This window comes from Nerophis ophidion, linkage group LG01, assembly GCF_033978795.1.
Source record: "Nerophis ophidion isolate RoL-2023_Sa linkage group LG01, RoL_Noph_v1.0, whole genome shotgun sequence".
Lineage (NCBI taxonomy): Eukaryota > Metazoa > Chordata > Actinopteri > Syngnathiformes > Syngnathidae > Nerophis > Nerophis ophidion.
Genome location: NC_084611.1, coordinates 83,844,126 through 83,866,320, shown reverse-complemented (window position 1 = coordinate 83,866,320; position 22,195 = coordinate 83,844,126). Strand labels below are relative to the sequence as shown.

The following is a 22,195-nucleotide window of genomic DNA, read 5'->3' as shown; positions in this document are numbered from 1 at the left end:
TTACAACACTCACTTTTCTTGCAAATGTTGATCCAAAATTATCATAACTTCAAGCTAGGAGGATGTTTTTGGAGGCTTTATTAGAGTTTCTAGTAGCAAGCCATCAGTCTGCCTGTTCTGTATTGGAGCTTAGTTTGGGACCTGTTTTTTGGTCTCAAACTGAGCCCCCCTGTAACAAGTTTGTACCAAAAATGACATTTTGCTGTGCTGATAATAAAGTTCCATTCCATCCATCCATCCATTTTCTACCGCTTATTCCCTTCGGGATCGTAAGGGGCGCTGGAGCCTATCTCAGCTACAATCGGGCGGAAGGCGGTGTACACCCTGGACAAGTCGCCGCCTCATCGCTGGGCCAACATAGACAGACAGACATTTCATTTCCTATAAATATAAATTGGGTGTATCAAATCCTTGCCTTTATTTGCTATTCACTGATGGTCTCGGATAGGGCTGACCGATGAAACGTAATCGATCTTATATAAAAAAAAAAAAATGCGTTTGTTAAAGCGTTCCATTATTTATTTTGTTCTTCAGAAGAACCGGAAGTTGCGCAGTAAGGTTGCTTGCATGAGCAAAGGCATGTGTTCTCTTAAAACTAAGCAATGTAGGAAGTGATCACTGATTAGTGGTAATAACATTCTAACAGCCAATCAGGTAACAGTATCAACATTTAAGTCTGGTTGTGCCAGCTTGTTGTCTGGCGGTTGATTCTTTTCATGAAATACATAGATGAATAGTTCTTTATTGATTCCTTCAGCAGTGTAATGTGAAGTATATTTATGTAGCGCTTTTACATAGTGAAACCCACCATCTAAATTACATTTAAATTAGTGTAGGTGGCACTGGGAGCAGATGGGTAAAGTGTCTTGCCCAAGGACACAACGGCAGTGACTAGAAAATAAAAATGTAGAAACTGTGAATAAAAGAGGAAAAGTCACCTCAAACGCATGGCACTTTTTTTTTTTTTTTTTTTTTTGACAATTAGACCAATGTGGTCTGTAACTGATGCAAGGCGCTCATGCCCACCAAGGCCGGTAATACTACACCACCTTAGCTGCGCTCACCCTTTAGAGCACGGTTGTAACTACATGGCACTAAACCTGCAGAAAATAGTTTCTGCTCGGTTTCTTCTATGATTACATTTTTGCACTTTGCACTATTTTCTTACACTTTATGAAGCATTTCTTATGTAGTTTTTGTTTATGCGCCTTCATTTTAACCCTTGTGTAATGTTCATATTGTTGTTACTCAGCCAGCGTTTGTGGGTCTGATGGACCCTTTGCATTTTGTGCCTCACAATCAAACAGGTTAACATCTGTTCGGCATTTTAACATAAAAGTGTGGCACGGATTTTAACCTTATCCCAATAAACATCTGTTCAGTATTTTAACATTAGAGGCATTTAAATCCACAAAATGCAACAGGGCCATCAGACTCACAAATGCTGGCTGAGTAACAACAATACGAACGTTGCACGGAAAATTTCTCCTCCAGTTTCGGCATCCCACAGGGATTCTTCTTTTGTGTTTCTCCACCTGCACACAAGGTTGCAACATTGTTTGTCAACACTGTCTGCTCTCATTTTCTCGCACATTTGACCCTCTGATGTTCTGTGTACCTACACTCTGTCCTCTTGTCAAGACCTGCTCTGTGTGTGTGTTGATTGTCACACACACTAGGTGTGGCCAAATTTGTCCTCTGCATTTGACCCATGCCCCTTTTTCACCCCCTGGGAGGTGAAGAAAGCAGTGGGCAGCAGCGGTGCCGCCCCCGGGAATCATTTGTGGTGATTTAACCCTTGATGCTGAGTGCCAAACAGGGAGATAATGGCTCCCATTTTTATAGTCTTTGATATGACTCGGCACTCCCGACATACCGATCTCAGGGCGGACACTCTAACCACTAGGCCACTGAGTGTGAGTGTGAGTGTGAGTGTGAGTGTGAGTGTGAGTGTGAGTGTGAGTGTGAGTGTGAGTGTGAGTGTGAGTGTGAGTGTGAGTGTGATACACAGAACATCAATTTTCACACTTCTATTAGCCCCGGGTCCAGTGGACCCAGACATCTTATACGTAATAGAAATGTGTAGGGGATGTATGGTGTGTGTAGTCATTAAATATGTATTGTGATATATGTTCTTCACAAAAAATGAGCCAAAGTCAGTGAGTCTCAGTTTGAAAAATTAATTAATTGTATCATTTTTCTTTTAATAAAAAATGAAAACGGGTCCCACAGACCGGAACACCACACAAGGTTATTGTTAAAGGCCTACTGAAACCCACTACTACCGACCACGCAGTCTGATAGTTTATATATCAATGACGAAATCTTAACATTGCATTACATGCCAATACGGCCTTTTTAGTTTACTAGCGAAGTATCCTGTTGAAAACATCGGTAGGATGACTCGTATGATGATGCGTGCGCGTGACGTCTCGGATTCTAGCGGACAATTTTTTCCAGCCCGATCCAAGCTATAAGTAGTCTGCTTTAATCGCATATTCACACAGTATTCTGGAAATCTCTGTTGCTGAATCTTTTGCAATTTGTTCAGTTAATAATGGAGAAGTCAAAGAAGAAAGATATAGGTGGGAAGCGGTGTATTGCAGCTGCCTGAAGCTTTACAATGGAACAGAGCGGTCAAGCGAACGTGGTTCCTGACCACATGTCAACCGGGAGGTTTCGGTGAGAAAATTGTGGTGATAAGTCGGCTCCTACCGTAGACATGAGCGGAGCTTGCGTCCTCCCACCGGGCACAGTGGCGTCGCCACACCCCTCTGACTTTCAGGTAACATATAATCTCACTAAAACACTAGTAACACAATAAGCAGATAAGGGATTTTCCAGAATTATCCTAGTAAATGTGTCTAATAACATCTGAATCGCTCCCACTGCCCTCGCCTTTTTCCCCCTTTTTTTTTCTAGTCCTTCACTTTCATTATCCTTATCCACAAATCCTTCATCCTCGCTCAAATTAATGGGGAAATCGTTGCTTTCTCGGTCCGAATCGCTCTCGCTGCTGATGGCCATGATTGTAAACAATGTGAGGATGTGAGGAGCTCCACAACCCGTGACGTCACGCGCACATCGTCTGCTACTTTCGGTACAGGCAAGGCTTTTTTATTAGCGACCAAAAGTTGCGAATTTTATCGACGATGTTCTCTACTAAATCCTTTCAGCAAAAATATGGCAATATCGCGAAATGATCAAGTACGACACATAGAATGGACCTGCTATCCCCGTTTAAATAAGACAATCTCATTTCAGTAGGCCTTTAAAGGGTCTGTTTGCAACATTTACACAGATGCCTAGAGGCCGCCAAATGTCCAAAGTATTTTACTCAGTATATCCCGCCCTCTTACGGTTTCTCATACGTAATGACATAACTCATGAACGCGCATTAGCTTTAGATGTTAATTAATAAAAGCAATTTGGATAGCTAGCGTTAGCTGTCATTGAATTCTAAATCCTATCAAATTGCTTCTCTTTGACTGTTTTTGTCTGCGATGAGGTGGCCACTTGTCCAGGGTGTAGCACCCCCCTGCTTCCCCAAAAGGGACTAGCGATAGAAAATGGATGGATGGATGACTGTTTTTGTATGTGTAAAACAAAAAGTACATCAGAAGGTTGCCTACAGCCACAGCCTTAATGCCAGTGTTACATGTGTGTTTGCTTTTGCTTACTGCAGTAGACCCAGCGGTTGAATAGAGACATTAATTGGAGCTCGTGCATGTGTTTGTGTGTGTCTTGTCATTTGTCATCAATGGCTGCCGCTGTCTTGTGCAGTCTCTCCATGAGCAGAAGTCTGACAACCAGAAGATGAAAGCCAAAATTCGCCGCCTGGAGGAAGACAACACCAAAAGAGAGAGGCAGCTGGAAGAGCTCCTGGATCCCACCAAAGTAGGATTGTTCAGCTATCAAATACATATATTTTTTCAAATGTCATTTTTTTCAAAGCGGATCTTGAACGCATCTTTTTGATAGAAGTCCGAATACACTCGCAGCTTGGTGGATCGCAAACACGAAGGAAGCGTGGTTAGTCACTTTTATTTTGAAGGCACATTGTACACACATCAAGCTAACATGGCGTCCGTACGTTTTGTCCGCAAAGGTTCTGAACGGGTTGAAGCAGAGAGTCCTGAAACTGGAGCAGCAGTGTCGAGAGAAGGAAAACACCATTGGGTAAAATGTTCTATCATCAGCCACTCTAAGACAAACCTATAATTATTATATATTTAATATCCGCAGTAAACTGCAGAACGAGCTGAGAGCTACCAACTTGGAGGAGATGAGGATGACATTGAAGAACTACTATGAAGAGGTGAGACAACTCTGCAATGTCAGGGCCTTGTGGGGCTTTGTGGACAGAAGTCTTTGGACAGACGTCTGCATCGCTGAATCAATGATCAATTCTTCATATTTGCAAGACATTTCATGAGAGGACTTATTCTGTTCTTGGCGCACAAAGCAAGTGCTTAAAGACTATTCTCTTTTTGTGGAAGAACAATCCATCACTTCTGGCCTCACAAGACAATAATTGTTCCCAGGATTCCACATCTGATTGTTTCTTTCTAGTTCTGTAGATGTTTGAAAACTCCATATAAATTTAATTTTCATGTTTTGTGGATGTCTAGCTTCACTTGTCTGCCATGTGTTCATGTGTGTGTGTCTGTTGTGTCTTTCAGGTCCAAAGACTGAGGATACTTCTTGACGCTTCAGAGAAAAGGTGAGTTTAAAGTTCTTCTTTCTTTGCCTGTTTATGAAGCACTGGCATGTGAAATATTTGCAATAACGTGGAAATTCATTCATTCATTTTCCGCATCAAAATAGCACTTTTGTGTTTTTTTTAAATGAAATATCAATATAAATATGTTCTAAACCAGCGGTGTCAAAAATAAGGACAACTTCAGATTGTTTTCTTTGTTTAAAAATAGAACAAGCACATTCTGAAAATGTACAAATCATAATGTTGTTGGGTTTTTTTACACTTACATGTTTCAGTTAATAGCATTCTATCTTTATTTAGTATTTATATTTTCTGAATAAATTATGTGGTAATGAATGTGGAAATAGTGTCAAGGCGCTTTGAGTTCCTTAAAAAGGTAGAAAAGCGCTTGACAAGTACAACCTACCGTATATTACCAAATAGTAGCCCGGGCGTTTATTTCACAAAATCAATTTTGGTGAAAGGCGTTTAAAAGAAGCTGGTGGTTATTTGCACAAGGCTTTTTATTTATTTTTGCACCAGGCCATTATTTGATTACAATGGTTACTGTCCAGTTGTTCTCCTCCTGAGGGTTTAAGTTGTTCCGACGCAGGAATCGATTAAGCCAGCCACTTGTTGCACCAAACACCACCCGTGTCACTCGCGGTGGCATACAACTCCTTGGCCTTAATGCGGATCATTTTTTGGGACACACGGTGGTTCAGTCCACGAACGTGATGTAACCACTAACACAAATTAGCATCAAGCTCGTCGCTCACTTTCTTCCTACCTCCACCAGATAAGCGAGCCTGTTTTCCATCAATTGCCGACTGAGATACTAGTGCTCGCTTTTTTTGTTTTCATTCTCGTACACGTTTTGGGTCAACGTTAAACTGCCTGGCTGCTGCCAAACCAGAATTCTGCTCCGCATACTTCACAACCGCTAGCTTGAACTTTTAAGTCAAACTTTCTGTTCTTCTTCCCTCTTAAAGTATTCCTGTCCATCAGTGTTGGTGTACCGGTATCCTGTTCATTCAACTCACTGCTACTATTGCTTGCCATGTTGAATCTTTTCCTCGTGGGTTTGTTGTTGCCGTTGAGTGTGTGTTACGCTATATGCGGTGACCCATTGCAATATGTTGATTACCCAGAATCCCCACGTAACGTAAGCCATTACGGCACAGATTTCGTTAAGCCTTTGATTGTCATGTACCTGTCTGGACTCCACGCGTCTGCTGTTACCGTAATTACCAGAATTACTGCACCTTTGCTTTTTATTTTAGTTTATAAATTGGGCTTAAAGAAACCAATATGATTTTAATCTAAATTATGCAAATAAACAGCCCATGGGCGGCTATTTGGACATAGGCGGTTATTAGGAAGAAGCGGTTAATTCACAAAATGGGGTCAGACCCCGGCGGATTTTAGGACATGGGCGGTTATTTGGTGATATACGGTATTTACCATAATAATGTTAGTAATTTATCTACCAAAAAAAAACAAGCAATCAATCTGTGGTACATTACATGGGACATGTAAATGTCAAAAAGACAACAAAAAGAGGTTGGTAGATGAGAATAAATCTTAAGGTAAAATAGTGTAAAATGCATCCGATTGCAGAAATTGTGGTCTTGATTTAAAAATTTTTCTTTAGAATTTTCCTTTTTTTTCCACAAAGGGTGCTCACATCCTTGTAAGTTAATGACTGGACAGGTTTTTGATAATTCTTCTAGTTTTCCTCCCTACAAAGATGAATTACGCTGAATATTAGGAAATTACTCAGGTTCCAGTCAGTTGACGTCGCCGCCTGTCTGTCCTCAGCGGTCTAGCAGACAGCAAAGTCTTCCGAAGGCAGCAGAAGGCTCTGAGTTCCACAATTCTCCGTCTATCCGAGAACCTCAAGCAGATTCAGCTGGAGAACGCCGCGCTCAGACAGGAGCTCGACACCGAGAGCCCCTCTGTCGGAGTCAAAGGTCTCCTTTACTCGCACCAACAGTCGCGGACACAAACACACACAAATCAACATGTATAGACGGTGTGTGTGTGTCTCCTAGGCTACAAAGAGTGGAGCAAATACCGCCTCTTGAGAAGACTGCTGGAATTGGAGAAAGTGAGTGGAAACTGCACTGACACATTTGAAGGTCTCACACTGCAGTGTGTGTGTTAGGAAAGGACTATATCAATCAATCAAAGTTCATTTATATAGGCCTTAATCACAAGCGGCTCAAAGGGCTTCTCAAACCACAATGACACCCCATGATCTGAACCCTCATCCAAGCAAAGAATAACTCCAAAAGCCAGAGATGGGGATAAAATAGAAACTATGGGAAGGTTACTACAAAGATAACTAATATTGACATCCTAGGCCAGGGGTAGGGAACCTACGGCTCTAGAGCCAGATGTGGCTCCTTTGATGACTTCATCTGTCTCTCAGATAAATTTTAGCTGACATTGCTTAACACAGGGCTGTCCAAAGTGCGGCCCGCGGGTCATTTTTTAACGGCATTTTAAGAATACAATAAAAAAAAAATTAAAAACATAAAAAGTGGTATAAAAGAGCAAACGTGTGAAATGTAACAAGAAATTGTTGCAATACTTACTCTTATAACACAAAGCTGCCATGCAGGCTGTTTCTTTCTTTAAAAAAAAATAATGAATCAAAATCAATGTCATTTTGAATTATTGACCTATTCAAGGTTTCGATTACATCACATTAAATATTCCGCTTTGAGATATTTTTGGGGGGAAATGTTGCATAATTTGTGTTTTACCATATGAAAAACTGAGCTTTTTTTTTTTTAAAGAAGGGCCTAAAACAAACAAACAAAACATAAACAACAATAAAACTTAAAATTGACGGATATATCTGAAGTTGATCTCGAGATTATTGTGCTAAAAGGTAACAGTAAATAAAATATATAATTTATTTTTTAACACTTTAATAAGTAGGACACTTTTGGATCCCCAATTATTTTAGTGTGATTTGTTTTTAAGTGTCATTGCTCCAAAAATAATAATTAAAATCCAAAATTAAGGCTCCAATTATTATATAATCTCAAATATTCCACCTAAAAAAGTTATTGGGTGAAAATATTGCATATTTTGTAATTTTTCCTTTTTTTTTCTAATGTTGATCTAGAGATTTAAAACTTGCATAATAATAAAAATTATAATACTGAATAATGACACATTTTTCATATTTTTTTTTTACCAAAACCCTTTGGGGTCCCCGGGATCATAACTGAGTGGAGGCCTAAATGTATATTTTTTATACATATATTGTATTGGTTTTTAAAATAAAAATTTTGAAAATGGCCCCTGCTTGCTCTGATTTTTCAGTGTGCGGCCCTCAGTGGAAAAAGTTTGGACACCCCTGCCTTAACACGATAATTATGAATAATTCCGCTAGTAATCACAGTGCTAAAAATACCGTTCAAATTATAAAACTTTCTCATGCATTTTATCCATCCATCCGTTTTCTACCAGACTTGTTCAAGGAGTCGCATTAATGGTAAGAAGTATTTGATTTATTATTGGTTAACTTCAGAATAAGAATGTTATTAAAAAGAATAGGAGATTTATTATACTCTAAACATGTTTGTCTTACTTAAGAATGCACACATTTAGTTGTATTCAGTGTTAAAAAATATTACATGGCTCTCACGGAAATACATCTTAAAATATTTGGCTTTCATGGCTCTCTCAGGCTAAAAGGTTCCCGACCCCTGTCCTAGACAGACGTTAGAGCTGATTAACTCTTTGGTGGCACCAGCTATAGGGCATGTTTTGAAGTGAACATGCGTTAAGAAGCGCTGGCTGTCCAAAGTCGGGACCCAGGGTGGGCCGCTCGCCTGTGCATCGGTTGGGAACATCTCTGCGCTGCTGACCTGTCTCCTGCTGGCCCCACTATGGACTGGACTCTCACCATTATGTTAGATCCACTACGAACTGGACTCTCACAATATTATGCTAGATCCACTCGACGTCCATTGCACCGGTTGCCCTAAGGGAGGGGTCCACACATCTGTGGTCCTCTCCAAGGTTTCTCATTGTCCCATTGGGTTGAATTTTTCCTTGCCCGGATGTGGGATCTGAACTGAGGATGTTGTTGTGGCTTGTGCAGCCCTTTGAGACACTTGTGATTTAAGGCTATATAAATAAACATTGATTGATAGATATGAAGACAGCTGGACTCACGCAGTGTGTTAATACCATACCACACCAAGTTTATTTATAAAGCCTTTTATAAACAACTACTGTTGAAAAACAAAGGGTTTTACACCACAAACAAGTACAACTGTAGAAAAGCGAAGGTATAAGACACACTAAAGCGTAGTTCATTGATTAAACTGAAAATATTCAAAGCAACAGGTGTTACATTTAATGGGGCCTGACTTGGTAAAAAGCTGGTCGGCAGCAGGTTCCTCAAAAGAAAAAACACTTGGCAATAAGAGACATCATGCTTGCATCACAGACTTCAGACCAGCTCTATCAGTGAAATAGAAGCTGTCCAACAGAAACCTTCTGCACTCTTTTTAATTTGTGAAAAAGTATGTGTTGTCCAATGTTGGGAAGGAATACTGCGCCACACCTTAGTGAACGTATGAACAAATGACTTCTTCTGAAGAATAATATCGCATACTTGTTTTTAAAAGCCGGGACAAGGAGAACTTCCTGGGACCGCAATCTTGTGATCCAGGAGTGTGCAGTTCTGAGAGCACTTAGAGCTCGACTGAGTCATTTTTTATCTGAAAGTACATAACATGATCATGTATGCAATTTGGGAAAGGAACAGTGTCTGCTGAGACAGTACAGTGATGTACCCAACCAGGAAGTCTTTTATGAATCTTCTAGGCTCTGTTATAAAGCCTTACTACAGGCTCTATAACATCATTAGTGGTTAAGTGCCCAAATGGGGAGACAGTATGATATTGTTGACAGGATTATGGAATGTAAATAGGTTGCAGATACGGAGAGTGACAGGTATGGTCAGATTTTGTTATAAACATATACTTTTTGCTGTGCTCTTTTTAGGGGAGACATGAATCCAAAAGCACACCAACATATGTGTAGGTTCTATTAGAAAATTATTAATTGGCCAGAACTAATTAATTAAACACAGATAAAAGCTTTCTGGCTAAGTAAAAGTACATGCATTCAGTCTTTATGTTGATTGTACGATGACAGTCTGGATGGAGTTGTTTGGATTTAGATCAGAGTAGAAGATGACTATCATCTGCATACAATAAACAAATTAAACACTTACAGACCAGAGGGAAGAACAAAAAGTAGGGGACCAGGAATACTGCCTTGTGGCACACCCTTTTTGGATTCATGAGGTGGTGGGTTTAGCGTGTGCAACTTTTGACAATCTGCAATCTATTGCCGAGATAGGATGAGATTAATTGAATTACAGATGAAGAAACATGAATTGAGCTCAGCTTGTTTAGCAGAGTCTGATGGTTTACTGTGTCAAAATCTTTTCTAAGCGCAATGAACACCACTTCTCAATCAATCAATGTTTATATAGCCATAAATCACAAGTGTCTCAAAGGGCTGCACAAGCCACAACGACATCCGCGGTACAGATCCCACATAAGGGCAAGGAAAAACTCACCCCAGTGGGACGTCGATGTAAATGACTATGAGAAACCTTGGAGAGGACCGCATATGCACCCCCCCCCCCCGCCTCTCTAGGGGAGACCGAAAGCAATGGATGTCGAGTGGATCTAACATAATGTGAAAGCCCAGTCTATAGTGGATCTAACATAATAGCTCCTGTAACATGACCTTTGTTTAATGCTGATCTCATGTGTTCTGTGAAGAATAATATCGCAAATTGGGTAGATCGTTTTAGAATGGAAGCCATGTTGACAATTATTTAGCAGCTCATTGTTTTCAAGATGTTTAATTTGTTAATTGTAAAGAAGTTTCTGCAATATTTTGGATAAAACCGGAAGAATTGCAACCGGCCTGTAGTTTTGATATAAAGTAAAGTGCCAATGATTGTCACACACACACTAGGTGTGGCGAAATTATTCTCTGAATTTGACCCATCACCCTTGTTCACCCCCCTGAGAAGTGAGCAGCAGCAGTGGCCACGCCCAGGAATCATTTTTGTTGATTTTAACCCCCAATTCCAACCCTTGATGCTGAGTGCCAAGCAGGGAGGTAATGGGTCCCATTTTTATAGTCATTGGTATGACTCTGCCGGGGTTTGAACTCACGACCTACCGATCTCAGGGCGGACACTCTAACCACTAAGTGTCAGAAAAGATATAACACTTGGATAGCACAGTTATTATTATCAGCTCACTGTTAAATGTTAAATAAAAAAGAGTTTTTACTATTAATTAAAAAACCTAATATTTATTTACGTTAAAATTGGTTCTATACTAGGAATTGGTCCCCGTATCGGTTAACATGCAATAAGGGAATTTAATTTACACAAATGTTTTCATCATCATGTACGGTTTCTCCTGGTAGAAGCTGGAAGAGAGCACCAGAAGGGCAAAACACTTGAACCAGGCGTCTCAGACCACCCTCCCTGGTATTCTGCACCAGGCCTCTCAGACCATTCCCACCGGTTTTCTAAACCACGGGTCTCAGACCACGCCCAAAGGGATCCTTGACTTGGCCGTTCAGACCACACACACGGAGACCTTAGATACGGAGACGATGACCGAGGTGGACGAGGTCGCAGAGCTAAGAGAGCGTGTCGAGCAACTGGAGGCGGAGAGGGCCCAGCTTCAGGAGTGGCTGTCAAGTGGCGAGTGAGTGAAAACATGAGCGGAAGGTTTACTGTCAAACATGTCCACTTTTGTATGCCATTGTGAAAAAGAAAACTAATGAACTGCCTTTCCAGGGAGGAAGTACGGCAACTGAGGAAAGCAAGAGAAGAAGAGTCGGAACGAGTGAAAGATGAAAAACAGCAGTACATGTATGTTGCATCCATTTAGCACCCCAATACAGGAGCTGTAAACATTGTTTATTAGGGATGTACAATTTTTTTTGTAAACCGATGCACATCCTTTCCTTTCTGGGGGGCCGATACATCTATTTCTAGGAACACTAATACAAAACCTCACAATAATGTCTGATTGAATGCAAAAAACGTTATGACAGACCACCTTAAAAAACAGAATGGAATTTAAAAATTTTTTACAGAATGAGACACCCAGAATGTACATGAATTAAAGAATATGGGATTTTAAATAATAACTATGAAGGATAAAACACTGAATACTGACAACATATGAACCTCACAACCCCTCTCCATCCACATATTTTACAATCAATCGAAACACAACAACAATGCAACAAACAACGCGAAATATGAACGTGAAGGGTAAATAAAAAAAAAACATAGGAACTCATTAGATTACCATAGGAAGTAGTATATCATGCAATAGTGCAGATTACAACCAATGAAATACTTTGTATAGTTCAAGACTTACGTTCATTAGAAAAGATCACTGAACGTCATAATGGCAGCTACACTTTCCGGCCTAAAGATCGAAAGAAATGATGTGGAAATGTTTGGCGGGCCAGATTGAAAAGCTTAACAGGCAGCATTAGGTCCCCGGGCCTTAATTTGCCCAGGCATGGTCTAACCCTAACCGAACAACTAAACCAAGTCTGTTATTTAGAATATGTTCTCCTAGTGTCCAAATAACTCTAATTTAAGTATTTGTCATTTAGAATATGTTCTCCTAGTGTCCAAATAACTCAAATGTAAGTCTTTGTCATTTAGAATATGTTCTCCTAGTGTCCAAATAACTCAAATGTAAGTCTTTGTTACTTCGAATATGTTCCCCATACTCAAGGGTTACCCTACTGTTTAATCAGAATTAACTGTATTGGCCAGGTAGGTTTAACACACAATGCATTTGACTTAGCAGACTGTGCTCTTTTTGTACAATGTAAACGATAAATATTAATAAATACCTAAGATATAAACAAGTACTTACTTTCAAGGCTAATAAGATAATAGTGAAGTGGTAAATAGAGCAAAAAAAGATGATGAAGTCGACACGAGTTAGCACATTCACGGTGACAGATAAGCACCAGGGTTATTATCCACAACACATCAGATTTTCCTCATACCTGCCTGATAATGATATGTTCAGTATTTATCATGCACCCACTATTATAGATGATGACCACAACGTGAATTCTTCAGACATTTTCCAGTTGCAGATGCAATTCGGTACAAAACAGCCAAAATGTAAGAGAACTAAGTGCTGAATGCGTGTTATTGTTTGCACTTTGCAGCAATGAAGTTGAACAGCTTAAGACAGAAAAAGAGGAACTGGAGCAAAGGCTGGAGCGCTGGAAAGTGGAGCAGACAAACGAACGGGAAATCGACAGACGACAGCACGAGTATGTGGAGTATCTCACCTCGCCCGTTTCTTAAGGACTTGGTTAGCGGCGTCATCCATATTGAGCCGTGCACGTTTGTGTTTTCCAGAGAGGAACGACAACAGCTGAAGACGGAACGAGAACACCTGGAGAAAGAATGTGAACGATTGGAGCAGGAAGTGAAAGCGGAGCGACAGCAACACGAGTAAGAGTCGAGGAGTTTGTTTGCTCCACACGATGGAAAAAAGCAAACATTACTCCATGTAGTTGTAGCCAGTAATGATATGAGACGTTTTGTTCCGGTTTACAGTACACTCGTTATTCTTGGCCATAATGCTTACACACTCTAAAATGATTAGGAACGCAATTAAAAAAAAACATGATCTAAGGAAACAGACTATACTGTGTCATGGAAATTAAAAAAAATCTTTTAAAGCCATTCCATCCGTAATACATACTGTACACTATGAATTGAATAACGTGGACCCCGACTTAAACAAGTTGAAAAACTTACTCGGGTGTTACCATTTAGTGGTCAATTGTACGACTGAACTGTGCAATCTACTAATAAAAGTTTCAATCAATCAATCAAAAACACACTAGAGATGTCCCATAATATCGGACTGCCGATATTACCGGCCGATAAAAACTTCAAAATGTAATATCGAAAATTATCGGTATCTGTTTCAAAAAGTAAAATGAATGACTTTCTAAAACGCCGCTGTGTATGCGGACGTAGGGAGAAGTACAGAGCAGCAATAAACCTTAAAGGCACTGCCTTTGCGTGCCGGCCCAGTCACAGAATATCTACGGCTTTTCACACACAAGTGAATTGCAATCATACTTGGTCAACAGCCATCCATGTCACACTGAGGGTGTGACACTGTTACAAATATGCGCCACACTATGAACCCACACCAAATAAGAATGACTAACACATTTCGGGAGAACATCCGCACCGTAACACAACATAAACGCAACAGATCAAAAACCCAGACCCCTTGCAGCACTAACTCTTCCGGGATGTTGCAATATACACCACCCCAACCCTGCCCACCTCCACATCCTCTTCTCTCAGGAAGAGCATGTCCCAAATTCCAAGCTGTTGTTTTGAGGCATGTTTAAAAAAAAAAATAAGGCACTTTGTGACTTCAATAATAAATATGGCAGTGCCATGTTGGCATTTTTTTTCTATAAGTTGAATTTATTTATTTTGGAAAACCTTGTTACATTGTTTAATGCATCCAGTGGGGCATCAGAACAAAATTAGGCATAATAATGGGTTAAATAATTCCACCACTGTATATATCGGTATCGGTTGATATTGGCATCGGTAATTAAGAGTTGGACAATATCGGATATTGGCAAAAAAGCCATTATCGGACATCTGTAGTACACACTAATACACACATGCATACAAAGTGTTGTGTGTTGATGTTTTTTGTAGAGAGGAACTGAGGCAGCTGAAGATCCAGGCTCTGGAGAACAAACGGGAACCATGTGACGCGGGTCTGACCGCTGCGTCTCGCAAGGAGGATGACGACGAAGAGGAGGAGATAGAAGAGGAAGAAGAGGAGTATGATTGCCTGAGGAAGTACAGGAACGAGGTATGTACTACTGTATAAATTCTCTAATTAATGCCTCTTCGCAATTAACCCCCAAGTCTGTTCTGGTCTAAGGGCACGCGAACAAAGCAACTAATCGCTGGGTCGCCTGTCTAAAACATCAGCTGTTGGTCATGTCTATTTAGCTCTGTATGCACTTTAAAATGTTGCTATTCAACATTGATTGTTTTGCTGCTGTGTTGTATTGTGTACTTGATAAAAAAGCATAGGGCTGGGCGATATGGCCGAAAACTATCACGATAGAAGTGTTTTTATATCAGTTGAGATCAATAATTACTGATAATTTTTATGACCTAATGAAAATAAGGACCTTGGGCTTCATGTAACAAGCTTGAAATTATTCATATGTCTGATGGGCACAGTATAAAGAGCGAAAGTTGGCATTTTATATGTATAGTGTTACCCAGCATCCCCTGTGTCTCGCCAATATATCCAAAGCCTGTTGAAATGTACGTACGTCAGCTATGAAGTTGGCGTCAACGTCAGCCTCGATACATCTCATCTTGGCTGTGAAAAAGGGAGTATGGCAGGTTTTTGTGCGTACGAAAGCTTGTTACATGTGGCCCAGCTGTGCTCTAAAGGGTAAGCATCACAAAGGTGGTGTGGAATTGCGGTCTCAAGCACCTTGCATTATTTACAGACCACATTGGGCTTCCGCTTTCTTCCGACGAAAAGGAAAAAAAATTATCGAGCGCATTGTCTATTGATATTGATTACGTGTCTATTGTGATATATATTGTCACTAGAGATGTCCGATAATATCGAACTGCCGATATTATGGGCCGATAAATGCTTTAAACGTAATATGGGAAATTATCGGTATCTGTTTCAAAAAGTAAAATTTTATGACTTTTTAAAACCCCGCTGTAGGAGTGGTACACGGACGTACGGAGAAGTACAGCGTGTCAATAAACAATTAAGGAACTGCCTTTGCGTGCTGGCCCAATCACATAATACCTACTGCTTTTCACACATCAAAGTGAATGCACGCATACTTGGTCAACAGCCATACAGGTCACACTGAGGGTGGCCGTATAAACAACTTTTAACACTGTTACAAATATGCGCCACACTGTGGACCCACACAAAACAAGAATGAAAAACACATTTCGGGAGAACATAAACACAACAGAAAAAATACAGAGAACCCCTTGCAGCACTAACTCCTCCGGGACGCTAATATATACACTCCCCGCTACCCCCCAACCCCGCCCACTTCAACCTCCTCATGCTATCTCAGGGAGAGCCTGTCCCAAATTCCCATCTGCTGTTTTGAGGCATATTAAAGAAAATATTGCACTTTGTGACTTCAATAATAAATATGGCACTGTCATGTTGTCATTTTTTTCCATAACTTGAGTTGATTTATTTCAGAAAACCTTGTTACATTGTTTAATGCATCCAGCGGGGCATCACAACAAAATAATGTGATAATTCCACGACTGTATATATCGGTATCGGTTGATATCGGAATCGCTAATTAAGAGTTGGACAAAATCTGAATATCGGATATCTGCAAAAAAGCCATCATCGGACATATCTAATGGTCATTTTATCACCCATCCCTAAATGAGGGGCAGCACGGTGGAAGAGGGGTTAGTGCATCCTGCCTCACAATACGAAGGTCCTGAGTTCAATCCCGGCCTCTGGATTTTTCTGTGTGGAGTTTGCATGTTCTCCCCGTGACTGCGTGGGTTCCCTCCGGGTACTCCGGCTTCCTCCCGCCTCCAAAGACATGCACCTGGGGATAAGTTGATTGACAACACTAAATGATCCCTAGTGTGTGAATGTTGTCTGTCTATCTGTGTTGGCCCTGCGATGAGGTGTCGACTTGTCCAGGGTGTAAACCGCCTTCCGCCCGATTGTAGCTGACATATGCTTCAGCGACCCCAAAAGGGACAAGCGATAGAAATTGGGTGTATGGATGAATCCCTAAATGAGCATATGGTCAAAGAACTTAGTTCTCTTTTTCGCTTTCTCATTTGCTCCAAATCATTACTCAAGTGATAAAATGTAGGACCTTTCCGACAAGTCATGTCGTGTTTCAGGCGGGGGACTCAACTAATCCAAGTGACGGACAATTGCTTGACGAGGTTTCCTTGACGACCATACAATCGGCTTTCAGGGGGCATCTTGCTCGCAGTCAACATATCACAGAGAGGTGAGTCGTGTGCACACTCAGTACTCTTAAAAACATAAAATGCGTCGACCATAAAGCTGTGTTTGTGTCAAAGCTCAGGGTCCTTTAAATCATCTGCATCTAAAGACATCTTGCCGCCGATGGCATCAAAGGGAGCACCATCACAAGGTGTGTGTTGAAGTTGAAGTTTCCTCTGAGTCATGACAACATATCAGAACGCACAGATTGTGTTGAACACTTTATTTTGTCCGTTAACAAGGAGCTGCTTCCGGTAAACATCAAGCACAGGATGAAGACCTGTGCCCCGTCTCCAGGACTCACGCATCGGTGAAGACGACGCCTGAAGGTCTGAGGGAGAGCTTGCCTCCATTTTTCTACCTATAAAGAATTGCACACTTAGACGTCAAACTTGGAATACTTTTAAAAAGATTTTTCATAGGAATTCATCTGTTCCAGAGTAGAACTATCACCATCACTATCATTTTAAATGCTGTATATTTGATACTTTGAAGTAATAAGTACAGGAATTTTAGTTTGAAGCGGTTAATTGGTTTTAGGCTCGATCATAGTAAGTGAATTTCTGCAAAATAGGAATGACTGAATGAATTTTTTTCATAGCTCGAGCACGAAAAAGCTTTTCAGTTTTTTAGGATGAGATTTTCAGTTTTTTAGGATGAGAACTCTCCACACATAAAATAACACCCCCATACAGTGGAACCTCAATTTACCAACTAAAATCAGTTTGCATAGTGAATAAAGGTTCGTACGGGTGCTTAAAAACCTTGAAAAGGCTTTGATTTTAACGAAGTTTGAAAAATGCTTAAATTTTGGGTGCTTGTAAATGCTTGAAAATATTTATCATTTTTCTCGGCAGTCTGACTCAATAGGCAAATTATAAAATGGAAAAAAATAAAATAGGTTTCCTTAAAAATGAAAGCTACAGGCGCAATCTCAATCAATCAATCAATCAATCAATCAATATTTATTTATATAGCCCTAAATCACATGTGTCTCAAAGAGCTGCACAAGCCACAACGACATCCTTGGTTCAGATCCCATACCAGGGCAAGGAAAAACTCAACCCAGTGGAATGACAATGAGAAACCTTGGAGAGGACTGAAGATGTGGTCCACGAGGGAGAGGGGGGCAGAGCAGAAAAGAAAAACGGCAGATCAACTGGTCTAAAAGGGGGGTCTATTTAAAGGCTAGAGTATACAAATGAGTTTTAAGATGGGACTTAAATGCTTTTACTGAGATAGCATCTCTATCTGTTATCGAGGGGCATTCCAGAGTACTGGAGATGTCGCGCCAAATTTCTTCCCCCCCATTTACTTCCGGGGTCATGATTAATACAGACGTTTTGTTAACGCTATATTATAAAAATATAACGCTATATTATAAAAATACAGACGTTTTGTTATCGCTATATTATAAAAAAAATTAAACAATTTACAAACACAAGCTATCGGATGACGCATTTACTTCCGGGGTCACGTTTCCTCTTATGTCATCCCATAGCGTGTGTTTGTAAATTGTTTTTACATTTTTTTTTATAATATAGCGTTAACAAAAAGTCTGTATTTTTATAATATAGCGTTATATTTTTATAATATAGCGTTAACAAAACGTCTGTATTAATCATGACCCCGGAAGCAAATGGGTTAAATGGGTTGTACTTGTATAGCGCTTTTCTACCTTCAAGGTACTCAAAGCGCTTTGACACTACTTCCACATTTACACATTCACACACTGATGGAGGGAGCTGCCATGCAAGGCGCCAACCAGCACCCATCAGGAGCAAGGGTGAAGTGTCTTGCTCAGGACACAACGGACGTGACGAGGTTGGTTCTAGGTGGGATTTGAACCAGTGACCCTCGGGTTGCGCACGGCCACTCTCCCACTGCGCCACGCCGTCCCGTGGAGAAGAAATTTGCCGTGACAGAGCCCGAATAGAAAAACGCTCTGTAGCCCGCAAACTTCTTTTTTTGATCTGTTTGCTTTGCATAAGCCCTTACATTAGGTTGTTGTCATCTATATTCATGGCTCTGTGTCGCCCCCAAGAGGACACTGGTGCATTGGTCCATCATGCCAGGAGGATGTCATTTTAATGGATATTGGATGGAAATTTATCAGTCCATTTTTCGACTTGTTTTTACTGTGAAGGTCATGTAATGTATAACTGGTAACATTTACACAACTTAGAGCTGAGTTAATATGAATGATTTTGTAGTTTTTACACAAGAGGGTTCAATCAATCAATCAATCAATGTTTACTTATATAGCCCTAAATCACTAGTGTCTCAAAGGGCTGCACAAACCACTACAACATCCTAGGTAGGCCCACATAAGGGCAAGGAAAACTCACACCCAGTGGGACATCGGTGACAATAATGACCCAGTGGGACGTCGGTGACAATGATGACTATGAGAACCTTGGAGAGGAGGAAAGCAATGGATGTCGAGCGGGTCTAACATGATACCGTGAAAGTTCGATCCATAATGGATCCAACGCAGTCGCGAGAGTCCAGTCCAAAGCGGATCCAACACAGCAGCGAGAGTCCCGTTCACAGCGGAGCCAGCAGGAAACCATCCCAAGCGGAGGCGGATCAGCAGCGCAGAGATGTCCCCAGCCGATACACAGGCAAGCAGTACATGGCCACCGGATCGGACCGGACCCCCTCCACAAAGGAGAGTGGGACATAGAAGAAAAAGAAAAGAAACGGCAGATCAACTGGTCTAAAAAGGGAGTCTATTTAAAGGCTAGAGTATACAAATGAGTTTTAAGGTGAGACTTAAATGCTTCTACTGAGGTGGCATCTCGAACTGTTACCGGGAGGGCAGCCCAAAATGAAAAAGCTCTATAGCCCGCAGACTTTTTTTGGGCTTTGGGAATCACTAATAAGCCGGAGTCCTTTGAACGCGGATTTCTTGCCGGGACATATGGTACAATACAATCGGCAAGATAGGATGGAGCTAGACCGTGTAGTATTTTATACGTAAGTAGTAAAACCTTAAAGTCACATCTTAAGTGCACAGGAAGCCAGTGCAGGTGAGCCAGTACAGGCGTAATGTGATCAAACTTTCTTGTTCTTGTCAAAAGTCTAGCAGCCGCATTTTGTACCAACTGTAATCTTTTAATGCTAGACATGGGGAGACCCGAAAATAATACGTTACAGTAGTCGAGGCGAGACGTAACAAACGCATGGATAATGATCTCAGCGTCTTTAGTGGACAGAATGGAGCGAATTTTAGCGATATTACGGAGATGAAAGAAGGCCGTTTTAGTAACACTTTTAATGTGTGCCTCAAAGGAGAGAGTTGGGTCGAAGATAATACCCAGATTCTTTACCGTGTCGCCTTGTTTAATTGTTTTGTTGTCAAATGTTAGAGTTGTATTATTAAATAGAGTTCGGTGTCTAGCAGGACCGATAATCAGCATTTCCGTTTTTTTGGCGTTGAGTTGCAAAAAGTTAGCGGACATCCATTGTTTAATTTCATTAAGACACGCCTTCAACTGACTACAATCCGGTGTGTTGGTTGGTCAGCTTTAGGGGCATGTAGAGGGTTGTATGCTTTTCTTGCTCTATTACTTTCGCTGTCTACTTGTCTTTTTGTTAATTTGTTATCATAGCCACAATTATAAGGCTAGATATGCTGAATGAAAGGTGACCGAGGTGTTGTGGAGCAAACAAAAATATTTTCCTTTATTATCCTTATATTAATGTGGAACAGCTTTGTTGATAAATGAAAAGCTTGTGCCTGGGCCGGCACGCAAAGACAGTGCCTTTTAAGGTTTATTGGCGTTTTGTACTTCTCCCTACGTCCGTGTACCACTAAGTACAGCGGCGTTTTAAAAAGTCATACATTTTACGTTTTGAAACCGGTAACGATAATTTCCGATATTACATTTTAAAGCATTTATTGGCCGATGATATCGGCAGTCCGATATTATCGGACATCTCTTTAAATAGTTATCAGTTTCCTTTTTGGGAATGTTTATTTTGTAGCGTTTGGGTTCCACTTTTAAGTTAAAGTGAAAGTACCAGTGATTGTCACACACACACGAGTTGTGGTGAAATTTGTTCACCCCCTGGGAGGTGAGGGGAGTAGTGAGCATCAGCGGTGGCTGCGCCCGGGAATCATCTTAGGTGATTTAACCCCCAATTCTAACCCTTGATACTGAGTGCCAAGAAGGGAGGTAATGAGTCCCATATTTATAGTCTTTGGTATGACTCGGCCGGGGTTTGAACTCACGGCCTACCGATCTCAGGGCGGACACTCTAACCACAAGGCCACTGAGCAGTTTTCAAGCCTTGTTTTTTCCTCCCGCAGCACAACCACAATCAGTGTGCGCCGCCGAGCTGGTCGCTGGAGACGAAGCCCTTTCGCGTGAGTCGGACGACTCGGACGACATCATCATCGCCGAGTCCTATCCTCGGAGGAACAGAGAGACCAGGGTCGCGTGACCAATGCCGGGAACAGGGACTTCAGTGCGTCGCGGACAAAACGAACGCCGGATTATTCCATGAGGTTACTGGCCCGCTGCTGTCTCTTGTTCCAACTTTTGAAGGACTTCCTGTCACGTGAGAACCTGAACTTGCACGTCGGATTTGTTATTTTATTCGTTATCGTTTTTTTTTGCCAAAGTGCCTACAAGCTGGATATCCAAGTAACTACTACTACTGCTCTAGCAATACATGTACTGAGTGAGCCACACTGACAACATGATGGAGTCACGCTTTTAGTCTTTTTTTTTTTTGTAAATATAACAAGTCATAATTACAATAGTCGCTTTTCTATTAATGAAGTACATTCCTCCAGTAAAAAAAACACACATAAGTTAGTTTTTTTAATGAAATTATGGCAGTTTGATGCTCCAGGTATGCTTTTATAGTCATTTCCACCACATAACAGAAAAACACTATTTTAATACATTTCAATGTCTTTTTAATCAATAAAAATTGGCCACAATTCCTTTTTTTTTTTAAACAATAAAAATATATTGGCTGAGTAAAACTGCGAGTGGAGACACTACTTTTTAGCTAATGGTGCAGACTTATGTTTACACTTAAAGTTTAACTTATCTCCAATCCAACTCAAAAAGTTGAGGAGTTTTGAATGGAAAATACATTTGTTTGGAAGAATGTTTAGAACTTGTTCCCCTATAGTAGGGGCCACCACTTCCAGATTATTATTGTTAATCCACAATTTTAGTCTATAAATAGACGTCCATCACCAGTGAATAACAAAATAAAGTGCATCCGGAAAGTACTCACAGTGCTTCCCTTTTTCTACATTTTGTTATAGCTTTATTCCAAAATGTAGAATTTTGAGAACCGAATGTATTCCACATAATACCCGATAATG

The 22,195-nt window shown here is 40.7% G+C and overlaps 1 protein-coding gene across 3 annotated transcripts in view; it reads left to right on the top strand.

Moving 5' to 3' along the window:
* The window catches only part of iqce (IQ motif containing E), a 30,186-nt gene extending 8,062 nt beyond the window's left edge, over nucleotides 1-22,124 (top strand). For 2 of the 3 annotated variants that reach the window (XM_061913661.1, XM_061913651.1), the window contains exons 8-23: nucleotides 3,784-3,897; nucleotides 3,982-4,032; nucleotides 4,109-4,179; nucleotides 4,246-4,318; nucleotides 4,683-4,723; nucleotides 6,524-6,675; nucleotides 6,757-6,812; nucleotides 11,189-11,475; nucleotides 11,568-11,642; nucleotides 12,977-13,084; nucleotides 13,173-13,268; nucleotides 14,511-14,670; nucleotides 16,737-16,849; nucleotides 16,923-16,996; nucleotides 17,088-17,174; nucleotides 21,161-22,124. In XM_061913661.1, coding sequence (XP_061769645.1) covers nucleotides 3,784-3,897; nucleotides 3,982-4,032; nucleotides 4,109-4,179; nucleotides 4,246-4,318; nucleotides 4,683-4,723; nucleotides 6,524-6,675; nucleotides 6,757-6,812; nucleotides 11,189-11,475; nucleotides 11,568-11,642; nucleotides 12,977-13,084; nucleotides 13,173-13,268; nucleotides 14,511-14,670; nucleotides 16,737-16,849; nucleotides 16,923-16,996; nucleotides 17,088-17,174; nucleotides 21,161-21,294 — 1,692 coding nt within the window. In that variant the 3' untranslated portion in view covers nucleotides 21,295-22,124. Of the gene's footprint in view, nucleotides 1-3,783; nucleotides 3,898-3,981; nucleotides 4,033-4,108; nucleotides 4,180-4,245; nucleotides 4,319-4,682; nucleotides 4,724-6,523; nucleotides 6,676-6,756; nucleotides 6,813-11,188; nucleotides 11,476-11,567; nucleotides 11,643-12,976; nucleotides 13,085-13,172; nucleotides 13,269-14,510; nucleotides 14,671-16,736; nucleotides 16,850-16,922; nucleotides 16,997-17,087; nucleotides 17,175-21,160 lie in introns of those variants that run through there. The other variant, XR_009808517.1, reaches the window with a different exon arrangement.
* Nucleotides 22,125-22,195: the final 71 nt, after the last annotated feature.